General features: G+C 37.6%; 1 protein-coding gene across 9 annotated transcripts in view; it reads right to left on the bottom strand.

The window, feature by feature from the left end:
* Positions 1-13,227, bottom strand: part of ATF2 (activating transcription factor 2) — a 49,012-nt gene that overhangs the window by 17,479 nt on the left and 18,306 nt on the right. For 6 of the 9 annotated variants that reach the window (XM_014880180.2, XM_088168019.1, XM_014880181.2 and 3 more), the window contains 3 exons: positions 10,754-10,932; positions 10,326-10,440; positions 10,061-10,147 (listed from right to left, as the gene is read on the bottom strand). In XM_014880180.2, coding sequence (XP_014735666.1) covers positions 10,061-10,147; positions 10,326-10,440; positions 10,754-10,932 — 381 coding nt within the window. The remainder of the gene's footprint in view (positions 1-10,060; positions 10,148-10,325; positions 10,441-10,753; positions 10,933-13,227) is intronic. The other 3 variants (XM_088168016.1, XM_088168017.1, XM_088168018.1) reach the window with 1 other exon arrangement.

Genomic DNA, 13,227 nt, shown 5'->3' with positions numbered 1-13,227 from the left:
AACTGCTTGCAATTCCAGATCCTTTCTTAAAATGCCATGAACACTGTACAATTTATCATGATTTTTTTTGTTTTACTGAAGAATTTACCTTACTAGACAAACGGTGCTGGAAATTTTTTTTCTGTTGAGCACCAGACTTTTTAAGAATTCAGTACAAGTTTAAGAAAAGATTAACGACTTAAACATGTAAGTTTGGAAATTCTGATAACTTGTAATATCGTATTTTTAAATATGAAGTGTTGCCCACACACTAACATTAATAGAATGTCTTAAGAATACTAAAGAGAGGCAGCATTTGCCTAGCTCAGAATAAAAAGAAAACTTTGCACCTATTTATGCAGATATTCTCTATAAACTGCAGTATCCAAGGTCTCCCAACAATTAAGTGACTGGAATATAGTAACAGCTCTCTCCTACCTTCCGTGGTGACAGGCTTTCCTGGATCCTATGCTACAATTAAAACAACAGATTGCAGATTACCTCTGTCAGAACTGCAAAAAATTTTCAGGTTTGAAATATGGCAAGTTACCATCAACTAGATGGATTTGGTAGCACATAGCCAGCACCAGTAGGTATCCTAACAGAGGAACCAAGAAACTCCAACACCCCTCTACTGCCCTGCTATTAAGGCAACTTTAGCCAGTGACTTCTGTAGCAAATCTGTTCTGTAGTGATTGCTCTGGATTGAATCAGCAGCACATTACACCAGACAGGAACCATTCAAGTGAACATGAAAATTGGGAGCAAATCCCAACAGCTGAAAGAGCTGTTCCTCACCTCATTTATTGCATCAATTTCATAAGTTTTCCAGAATGAAGATGATACTTCAGAAAATGACACAAATCAAATTTACTGCAGTTTCCCCAGTGCTCAAGGTTAACAACAAAAATTTATGATAGCTGCAAGCATTAGGGCAGGATGACAAACATTTTTAAGATAATATGTCCATAATTTTTAGTATATGTACAGCACTGAAAGCCCTTAGGTAGTTAACGCTTTAATTAAAGTCAAGAATTGACTTGTACCTTCCTAATTTCCTCGGAAAAACAGGCTGACAAAAAAATTTCAGTCCCTGTCTCCAACAGGCCTAAGTGTTTTCTAACTGTCCAACATTACTGTGATCTATGATCTACCCTGCAACAACTGCAAAGTTGATGATTCCTCTCTCTCTTCAACTAATCCTGGTGTCTAAATTGTAAAATTTTCTACACAACCACTACTAGGACTGGGAAACATCACATCCAAGTCAGTTTTTAAAAAAATCTTTTTTAAAGAAACAAGCAAGTATTTAACATCAATATGACGATAATCTTTCTATATGTTATTAGCATGAGATTTTTTGCAGTGTATTTTCATTTATGACTTGAATTGCTTTAGAAGTATTTCTTTTGTCATAACTTAGGCAGGACGTGACAAATTTTCATCAGTCCTAATCAAGAGAGCAGTGAAAGTACAAATCATTTAAAGGCTATGCTCTCTTTTATTTCAAGCTGTCATACTAGGAGAGTTTTAGACTTCACTGTGCAGGTAAGCAAGCACTGGAACAGATTGCCCAGAGAGGATGTGAGGCTTCCCTCACTGGAGATAGGCAAGAACTCTTCAGGATGCAGTCTTGTGCCATGTGCTCTGGGGATGGCCCTGCTGGGACAGTGGGGTTGGACCAGATGATCTCTGTGGTCTCTTCCAACTTGGCCCATGCTGTAATTCTGCAAAGAGTGAGAGGAGTCCTCCCCAGGCAGAGGAAGGAGCAGCAGAGATGTCTGAGGAACTGACCACAACCACCATTCCCCTTTCCCCTGTGCTGCTGAGGGGCAGGAGGCAGAGAAGAGTTAAGCCAAGGAAGAAAAGGGGGAAAGGTGTTTTTATGTTTTGGGTGCATTATGCTACTCAGATGTGCGTGGTAATAAATGAAATTGATTTCCTCAAGACGAGTCTGTTTTGCCCATGATGGTAACTGATATGTTTGCACCAGGACATGCAAACAAAGTTGGACTTGACTTTACTTACTGTAATGCTAATATTTAAACATTATATCCTGTAAATTCATAAGCCTTTTGAGAATTACATTGTTAAGTGTAATGTACTATGAAAACAGGAATAGGAAATAATTAGATTTAATTTCATATTGCAAAGTCTAAAAGTTGAAATTAAAGTAGTTAGGATTAAATTATCCACAAATGCAGACATACTGTGAAAATATGAGGAATGTTTACCGATTTTCACAAAGAGATTTCCAGCCTGTGTGTTTAAGAGGTTTCACATTTTAAAAAGTAATGCTAGAGTAAAATACTATACAGATGTTGTCCTTCTTGTGAGTAGGGAGACAGTTACCCCGAATTCAATGAGAATCTCATTTGTAACAATCAAGAATACAGAAACACATATTAGAATAAATGCATATAACCATTTTCATGTGGGGAAACTTGGTGACAACTGAGGTTTTTGATATTATGTGGTTATAGGCCAACTTAAACTGGTATTTTGAGATAGATTAATAGCTTTTAAAATCTTGATTAGCAAGGTTTTATCTTTCATATATATCCTTGAAAACAAATCCTCACCACATCTGTCAAAATTTGGTAGGACTACATCATTCCATCAAGAGCTCACAGAAACAAGATAATGTACTCCAGAAACAATTTGTGAAAAACTCAGATCCATATTTCATATCTGCCACAAAAGCTCATCAGAGTAATAACCCTCCTTCTCCTGGGTGTTATCCTACCATCTGCTCCTCTATTACTTATCTTTATTTTGCAACTAATTAACAGCATAATCTTCTAAATTCAGCAAGTTAATTATCATTATTGTGGTCTTTGCAGCATCATCAGTCCTTATGAAGTCTTGTCTCTCCACCCCCAGAGAACATATGAAAATGAAGTAGGTTGTGAGAGGGTCTGTTTCTTGAGAGTAGGCTCATTAGGTGTTTGCTGATTAGCTCGGCATGCAGAGAGACAGGTCAGAAGAATTCTGCTGAACACAAGGTCCCATGCCGGGCTCCAGCAAGTTAATGTCAGTTTCTGAACATTTGCCAGGCTGCCCTCTGTCACTTCTCAGTAGAAACCTCCTGCAAAAATCTACTGGTTGCCTACTGAGTGCAAGGTATTTTTCAGATTGTGACATAAAGTTTTGCATGAAAAGGAGAAGATCATGGGAAACATTTCATATTAAAGTAATTCTGAAATTCTTCAGAAACTTCTGCAATCCATGCTGAAGAGTCTGAATGCTAAGTTTGTACTGACAAGCTGCACACTCAAAAAGGATGTTTTACAGCTGCAACTCAAGGCTCATGTTTCATACACAGCAAGCATACAATTACAGATCTTCTCATAAGAACATCAGAAGCAATTCTACAGTTATTTAGAATAATGCATCCTTATCTTAGTGAGGAAGTTTTTTTGGGGGTTTGAGTTTTTTGGCCTTTTTTTTTTTTAAGACATGTATTGCATCTACTTTTAAGCATCTCTAAAATTCCACAAAACTGACATATATGTGATTTTACTAAAGTATGTGAAAGTTTAGTTTCTTTAGCATATCGACAAATACAGAATCATGTCAGAAAAACTGACAACTCATATTAAGTGTGCCGCAGAAATCTGAAGCTCATTTTTATTCCTACTGAATGCCATTCTTGGTATAAGATGTAAGAATATTTCCAAAATAAAAGCAGTAAAAGACAAGCTTGTGTCTGAATAAAATCTCTAGTCATTTTTACTTCAGTTCTACAAGCGGTAAGGAAAAAGGATCCAAGAATGTTCAAAACTATAGCAACAGTGCCTTTCATAGCTGTGAATGGACCAGCTCTGTTCATGACATAATTCAATATTAGGGAAATAAAATTAAAAATGCCATCTGATTTCATGCAATTCTTCTACAGCACTGAAACACATAAAGCACTGTGTATGTTTCTGTGGTGAAAAAGACCCTAAGATTGTGCTTAATGCACTCTTTCACTTAATGTCAACTGTTTAAGTCGAGAGCCTCCTGCAATAATGCCACCAATCCTAAAGATTGGCTCACTGCACAGACAATTTTTAAAATTTTGTCTGTCATCACTTTTATGTATTCCTTTTTTTATGCCTATCTTGTCCTCCCAGTTATTAGTCCTTGCAGTTGGTATACATTTTTCTCTCTGCTATTTTACTCAGTGAACTTGTTCCCACGTACAACTGTTCCTCTATGGAATTAATGCAACTGTTTCATGTCAGGCAACCTGAAGAGTAACCAGAGAAAAGACCATTTCAGCAAAGAACAGAGTTCTAGAGGTGACACCTCAGTAAATTGCTTCCCATCAATAACCAAAACTGCCATGCTGATGGAGTTTGACACTTCAGACTGAAAACTTGATCAAACATGGAAATAAATACATAGTTTTGATTACTATGCATTAAACTTGGACACTCTAATAAAAATCCTTTCACATGCTTTAAGAGAGACTACTTGCAAAGGTAAAAAGTCTCCAAAAGCTGTCCATTGTGGGAAAAAATTCTCAGCAAGTACCTCAGTTCCTTTATCCTTAAAGAGTTTTACTATTTCTAGGACAGCTGAAGAAAAGTGTTAACTATGCTACAGGAAGGCATCCTATGTCCATTACCTACATCTCCTGCCAGTTATTTAAAATTTTAGATTTTAGAAACTAAAATATCGATTTGTTTTACTAAAGTCCATTCGTGAACTTATAAAGAAGAAATATATTTCTTCTTTGTACAATTTGGCAACTCATAAGGCAACAACAGGTACTCACCAAAATAAAAATGCGTTGTTCTCATGTTAATAAAAATACAGAAATGAAGTTATCTAAATTCATATTTAAATTTCAGAGCATTAGGAAACAAGCACTACAGCCTCTAATTTGACTTCTATCTAACTACTTCTCACGTTCACTTTAAAAAAATAAAAAACAAACAGTAGCCTTTTGTAAGCAAGTAAGAGTGAAATGAATGACTGCAATGAGGAATGAAATCAGAACACAAAGGTCTTTTCTTACTATAAATCTCTAAAATGCGTCAGCTCCTTGAAATATGCAGAAATAGCCTCCACAAAGAAAAGCACAAAGCACAAAACAAAGTGCCTGGTTTGTGCCAGGTATTCCATCCGAAACAAAGAACTGCACCTTCTATGCAGGACAGCTCTCTAGATCTGATAACAATGCAACAACTTGGTCCTATTTCACATTAAATTTACTACAACCAGTTCTTCAGGAATTTTACTCAACCTCTGAAGTTATCACATCTGTGTCAACTTGGAATACCTTGAAAGAGTATTTTGGTATGATAATAGAAAATGCAGAACACCATAATAGCAAGTATGGTCTTTCAATACAGGAGAGATTCAAGCAACTGCCAAAACCAGATCTGATAAAATCCTTGAGATACAAATAAACCATGCTAACTTTCCAAACTCTGCATCCCATAGAGTACCATACTTACTTAAATACCCATGGAAGTTAGAAATCTATTCCTGCATGGTTTTTCTAATTGCTATTATTCTATTCTTATATTTTATAATGCAATACGAAAAAATCCATGAGATTGCGAAGTTCATCTATAAAGAACAACAAATACTTTCCTCAAATAATAAGTAAGAAATAAAGCAACAGCCAAAAAAAATCCAAATATCTATACTCCTGGGAATGTTGTGAAGGGAACATCACAGCTTCACCCCTTCATCTGGCTTTTGTTCAAAATACACTAAGAATACTATGCTGACAGACTTCACAGGTTCATAAAATTGTTTAGGCTGTAAAAGACCTTTAAGATCAAGTCTGACCATTAACCCAGAACTGCCAAGTCCACCACTAAACCATGACCCTAAGTGTCACATCTCCGTGTCATTTAAACACCTCCAGGGATAGTGACTTTACCACTTCCCTGGGCAGCCTGTTCCAATACTTGACAACCCTTTCCAAGAAGAAGTTTTTCCTAAATATCCAATCTAAACCTCCCCTGGTGCAACTTGAGGTTGTTTTCTCTCATATTATCAGTTGCTATATAGAAGAGGCCATGTCCGACCTGGCTCCACCAGGTAGAGAGCAAGAGGTCTCCCTTGAGCTGCTTTTTCTCCAGGCTAAACAGCCCCAGCTCCCTCAGCCACTCTGACTTTCTCTCTAGACCCTTCACCTGCTCCATTGCCTTTCTCTGGACATGCTCCAGGACCTCAATGTCTGTCCTGCAGTGATGAGCCCGAACTGGACACAGCACTCGAGGTGTGTTTTCAGCACTGCAGAGTACAGGGGGACAATCCCTGGTCACACTACCACTGGTTCTGATACAAGCCAAGATGCCACTGGTTTTCTTGGCCACCTGGGCAGTGCTGGGTCACATTAAGCTGGCTGCTGACCAGCACATCCAGGTCCTTTTCTAACCAGCAGCTTTCCAGCTGCCCGCAGCCTGTGGTGCTGCCTGGGATTGCTGTGACCCAAGTGCAGCACCTGGCACTTCACCATGTAGAACCTCATACAAATGGCCTCAGCCCACTGATTCAGTCTGTCCAGATCCCTCTGCAGAGCCTCCCTACCCTCCTGCAGACCAACACTCTTGCCCAACTTGGTGCCATCTGCAAACTGACTGAGGGAGCACCCATTCCCTTGTCCCAAACATTGATAAAAATACTAAGCAGAACTGGCTCCAAGACTGTGCCCTGGGCAACACCACTTGTAACTGCCACCAACCAGATTTAACTCCATTTATCATCACTTTTTGGACTCGGTCACCTAGCCAGTTTTTTTACCCAGCAGACTATACCTGTCTAAGCCATGAGCAGTTTCCCCAGGAGAATTCTGTGGCAAACAGTGTCAAAGGCTTTAGTAAAGTCCATGTAGACAACACTGGCAGCATTTTCCTCATCCACTAAGTAGGTCACCTTGTCACAGAAGCCAAGCACGTCAGTCAAGCAGTCTGCCTGTCATGGATCCATGCTGGCTGGATCTGACCCTGGTTGCTCTGTGTGTGCTATGATGATCAAGATCATCTGCTCCATGATGTTCCTCAGTACAGAGATCAAGCTGACAGGCCTGCAGTTCCCTGGATCCTCCTTCCAGCCCTTCCTGAAGATGAGCATCACATTTACTGACCTCTGGTCACACGGGACCTCCAGTTAACCAGGGCTGCTTGTAAATGATTTAAAGTGGCTTTGCAGAGATTCTTCCCTAGGTCCATCAGTACCCTTGGGATCCCATCCAGCCCCATAACCTTCTGTGTATCTTAGTGCTGTAGCAGGTTGGATTACAGAGGCTTTGCTCTCCTCCATATGCCTGTCTTCCAACTCAAGGGGCTGGGTACTCAGAGAGGAACTAGTCTTAGTATTAAAGACTGAAGTAAAAAAAGCGTATTAAGTACTTCTGCTTTTCTTTATCCTTTGTCACTATGTTTCCCCCCATATCCAATAAAGGATGGAGATTCTCCTTGGACCTCCTTTTGCTGCTGATGTACTTACAGAAATATATTTAGTTATCTTTTACAGCAGTAATCAGATTAAGTTTTAGCTGGGCTTTGGCCCTGCATAACTTCACAACATCCATGTAGTCCTCCTAAGTGCCTGCCCCTTCCTTCCACAAGTCACACACTTCCGTTTTTCTCCTGTGTTCCAGCCAAGGCTCTCTGTTCAGCCAGGCCAATCTTCACTGCTGGCTCATCTTTCAGCATGGGGGGACAGCCTGCTCCTGCACCTTTAAGACTTACTTCTTAAAGGATGTCCTGGACTCCTCTGCCCTTCAGAACTGCCTCCCAACATGAAGAAGAAACATGGCCATAATAGGCAAAAGGACACAGGACATGTTCCAGTGTTCAGCTAACTTAAGCATACCAATAAATCCACAAATTGCAGTACACCGTTAATACATGAAACATACACTGTTCATTTATTAAATTTTTGTGTAATAGCTTATATTTCAACATTAAATGTGAACAATGAACGAAATGAAAACTGAGCAGTAAAACTAAATATTGTCTTCTGTTGGCTTAACCAGGAACACAAGTGAAAAATAAACCTGGTTAGTAGACCTTCACAGAATTTAGTATGCAGCAAGCAAAATTATTTTTAAGAGACATATGAAAAGAAAGGGTTTGGTAACACGAAGATTTAAATTAAAAAAATTAAATTGAACTTTGCAGTTAATAAACCATCACGTATCTGCCAATACATCCCATGGTACAATGAATTAGTCTTACTCTTGGAGGCTTTTCTACATAAACATTAAGTTTCTCATTAAATTCCTTTACTTTCAGAGGGATAAGAAATTAGGTTTTTTATTTCTGTGAATAGGCACTATATAAAAGTAAATGAGCATAAGGAATATACATAATTCTGATATTCTTGAATTCTGCTCATGCTTCATATTAAGCAACATGGAAATACTGCAAATACCCTTTTTACAGTCTCACTTAAAAAAAAGGACAAGCAATCACTGAAGTGCATATATTAGCTAAATTGTAACGAGAAGGCTAATGAGACTGTTAAATTTTAAGTCTAATGATCTTTGTTTTCCTTTGCATTTGAGTGATTGCTTCCTCCAACGTGAGATCAAAGTCTTCACCACATACATGTATTTCCTTTCTGCCTTTAAATCACTCTAAGAGTAAATCACTGAGATTATGCTTAAAATCCTAATTTCTTGCCCATCTAAAATTTAGAACCAATTCCTTCAATTCAAACAGAATTAAGAGTGTGAGTCTCCTGACTCTAAAATATGTTCAGCTTCTAAGAAAACAGTTCTTGTTTTTACTTTTTTTACATTCTTCTCTCCTGAATTTAAGGTAAATTAATTTGTTAAGAGCTGGTTACATTTAAGTATTTTCTGAGGTATTAAAGATTCATTTTCCCGTTCCTAGGGGGCAAGGATGAACACAAACAGACCTTCTTCCCTTATGTCCTCCTCTACACTATTTCAAAAGTCATTGTGTTCAACAGAGCAGGGCAATGAAAGAAGAAGTGAGAGCATTAGCAGAGTCAGTGCCCCTCTCCACAGCAGTTTCAGTATTTGGTCAATGTGGTACAGGTGTGCTCAACTCTACTGGAATCCCTTACCTCCAGAAAAACCAGACTCATTGGTTTTCATACTGTGACTTGAGAAAACAGGTAAGGAAAGAAAGGTTTAGATCAAGAGAAATAAGATATCTAAGAATGTTAAGGGCATCCTCCCACTTACCAATATCCATGCAGAAAAATACATTTTATCTAGCAGGTGTTCCTGATTTCTCTTTTAGCACAAAGTAAGAGGTGAAGGAAGAGGAACACTATTTCACAGGATAGATACTTTTATGGAAGCATCTTGTAAATCTATAAATAGGTTAATTACCGTTTAATAATAGATTTTTCTATTGCTTTAGAACACTTGGAACAAATAAGACAAAAATAAAAAAAGAGAAGCAACTGCCTAATGCTGCATAAAATATTTCAATAAATTGATTGATTCAAACTACCACCATAAATGGTAACTCATAATAAGTAAAAGAACAGCCCCCCCGAATCCAACAAAAACCTGAACAATTTTTTTCTTGTTTTAGGCATTTTCCAAATAATCTTCAACTCCCCCCAAAAACACCCAACGCAACAGAAACAACCTCTACACAAAATAATTTGTTAACTACATAAGTACTACATATCTAATTGCAAAGTTGCTAAATGGACTATATTCGGTTGAGATTCTGAAAACATTAAAAAAACCACATTTTTCTGAGTTTTTTAAGAAGTATCATTCTTTTGGGAGGAAACATTCTGCTTCTCTGAAGGAAGTGTTCACATGCTACTAATCTTGTCTTTCTCCCAGCTAGCATTTCTGATTCTCTGATATAAGAAGTAAGAAGGAGTTTAGTTAGAAATTTAATTTATTTAAAAGAATGACTAAAAATAAGAGCAAAATAGCCATTAAGAACGGAACTAAATAGGCTGGAATTGGAAAGAACTGTAAAATAAATGCAGCTGTTATTTCTCTGTTTTTATTAAATTTGTACCTGCAGAATTTAGACTAGTAAAAGAACACTAAAGCTGTTTCAAAAAGCAATAGAATTTAATTAATTTCTCAAGTTATTCTTCTTGAGGAATAATGGAGTTTTTCACTTACCAATTTAGCCTCAGACTGCACTGGCTGTGGGGAGGAAGGCCCTGGGATTCCTGGGATACTAGGCACCATGGTGACAGGTCTAACAAGCTGACCAGATAAAGTATAAAAATGAAGAAAACCTGAGTATGTTATCATAATAGAGAGCATTTGACAGCACTACCCTCTGAAGCCAAAACAGCTATCAAGGTGCTTAAAACTAAGTTCTATGCTGCACTTATGCAAATCTGCTCCACTTTCAAATTAATATAGCATCATGCTTACTTACTGGAACTGCAGCAGGGACATGCACATTAGAATTTGTGATAGATGCAGGAATAGCAACAGGCATGGTTTGTCCATTAGGAAGATGTAACAGCAGAGGAAAAGGACCTGGAACTGGACTGAAAAAGGAATGAACTATATAAAAGAAAACTTATCCAGAAAGAGAACAAATTTACACATTATTTTAAATTGGTTTGTTTCTTTACAGGTGTAATGCAATATTTATTTGGAGATCAAAAATATGAACTTAGTGATGTGGAGAACATGGCATTATATCTCACATGTAGTGATAAGTCCAATGTTTCATGTGTAGTAAAGCACCACATTACACCAAAGCATCTCAAATTCATACAATAACTGCAGAAACAGTAACTGAATGTCAGATTTTCAAATTCTGCAAGAAAACGTTTTACTAAGGTTCATGTGACTTACACTATTGGTCTGTTAGATGATGGAGCTTGGGTGATAACAGTACTAGAAGTTGGTGAGGGTATTGCCTGCTGAATAATAACACTTGAGTCAGAACTCGTAAGCAGTACATTAGGAACCTGTAGCGATGCTGGACGAACTATTGTTGATGTAGGCTGTGCAGTCTGCTGCAGTGACACTTCCTGAGGAAACAAAGCTTCATCAGTTTGTAAAATAGAATTACAAATCACTAATTCCAACTGTTAAATGAATGCAGTTTGATGGAACAAATCAGAATTTCTGTAACATTAGAATCAATTATACAATTAAAACATCCAAAAAACCCCTCTGGATGAATCATTTAAACCACCAAAGTAAAATTGTTTCAACAACAGTGATTTTAATTTTATGACAAACCTGGCTCAATTTATGCTAGGCTACTATTACTTCTAATTCAGTTTTGATCAGATTTTAATTTTTTTTCCCCAAGAAACCCATTGTACTACCAGCACCATCATGTTTACCCACACTCCAAATAAGGAAAATGTTTTATGGTGTCCTTATGTACATTTCAGTTTCAGTCCATTGTTCTGGATTTAAACAAGAGAAACAAGACATTTATGACTCAGTAAAAACAACAGCACCACATTTTTTTGAGCCTTTATCTGTTGCTCTCTAACTAGAGTGATAAAACTACTTGGAATGCTATATTTAGGACTCTGCAAAATACATGCATATCCTGATGGAGAAAAAAAATACCTGAGCACAGAAATTAAACTCTCCTAGGTGCAAATAAAGAGCAGACAGAAATCCCGATAGCTCTTAGCTTAGCAATCAGGTAAAGCACATGATCAATTGAACACTGTACCTGTATTTGCTGTTTCTGAAAACCCAGAAAGGCCTTACTGTAACCAATGCCTTCCTTCTCAGGAAACCCTTGATATTGCCAGACTTCAAATTTACCTTCAGACACGCTTTTTTCCAAGTTATTCTTTTGACAATGGCTACTGCAATCAATGACACATAAAATCACATTCTTAAGACCAGCAAACTTCAGTTGCTCTGCTGGTAAACTGCAATTCAAAGAGAATATCTCTGTATCTGTGCCACACAGACTAGACTGACTATTATTTTCTTTGAATGAAGCTTGAGTTTTGAAAATTCATCCACAAAGCAAAGTAGTAAAGTCTGAGCTCTCTTAGCAGATTGCTTGTCTTTTCATATATTAATGCACAAATGTGTGAGATCCTCTGAGCAATTCACAGAACTGTAGGCTTGCTGGCAAACAGTGGGCTTTACAAAAGAAAAGACTTTAGATGATGAAATCTTCTCCCTGCAAAAGCTCAGAGGTTAGATTCATCATCAGGGTTCACTAGTTGATTCACACTTTTTCCCAAGGGACCTGAAAGACTATTTACAATGAATAAGTTTTTGGAGAATAACAGTGAGCTGTTGTTGAGGAAAGCGAAATTGTTTTATTATCCATCTGGGATATAATGTTGGAACACTGCACTTAGCACTACAGATGAGCATTCAGTAAAAAGTAGACAACCAGTAAAGAGTTGTGGAAACAGAAAGGAATAAAAAGCCCAATCATATTGTTAGGACAGGATGAAAAACTTCTTTGCAAATAAATAATTTGGTATAACATCTTACAGCTCTTATTCAAGAGTTACAGGGAAAACATAAATGAAACTGAACTGCTTGACTGTAGGAAATTCAGAGTTCAGAACACCAGCTAAATCCCTATGCTAGTATGAACAAGCTGCACAATTCAGGCAACATGCAAAATCATGGTGGTTCTTACATGTGAACAAAGAGTACAAGATTGTATGCACATCTGATAAAGAATGGACCCTTAGAAAAACTTTCACAGAATCACAGATTGCTTGGAGCTGGAAGTGACCCTTAGAGGTCATTCCAGTCCATTCCTTCTGCCACAGCTAGGAACATTTTTCATTAGATTAGGTTCCTCAGAGTCCCAGTCAGCCTGATTCTGAGCACTTTCTGAACCCTGTCTAAAAGTCACTGATGCGTCAGTACCACCTCCTACCTCTGGGCAAGCAGCTGCGATTGGTCTCCCAACTGCTGCTGCAGGTAACTATGTACAAGTGAGCAAGTGATGGCATTCTGTGAATACTTCTTTGCTGTTCATTATAAGCGCTTAATTAATACATGTTCTAATAAATACTAAATGTAAAACTGAGTTTCTCCCTGGCTTTAACAGCTAGCAGGAAAAGGACAATCTGAAATTTTTAGACACAGTGTTCTATGGAAACCAGATTTCAGCAATAGTCAAGGATTAACATACAAAATTCTGAAATAAATCTGTAAAGTTCTGAAAATGGAAACCTCACGTACAATTGTTTCTGTGTTATTAAAGATGGCATTTATGCTTTATTTACAAGAAACAGAAACAATCTTCAGCCATTAAAAGAACACGTTTACTCACGAGTGTGTTTATACAGCTGAAAAAGTATTTAACTTCCTCTTTACGC

The sequence above is a fragment of the Sturnus vulgaris genome, chromosome 7 (assembly GCF_052056855.1).
Source record: "Sturnus vulgaris isolate bStuVul1 chromosome 7, bStuVul1.hap1, whole genome shotgun sequence".
In the NCBI taxonomy this organism is placed as follows: Eukaryota; Metazoa; Chordata; class Aves; order Passeriformes; family Sturnidae; genus Sturnus; species Sturnus vulgaris.
Note: the sequence above shows the minus strand (reverse complement) of the source record. Positions and strands in the feature narration are given on the sequence as shown.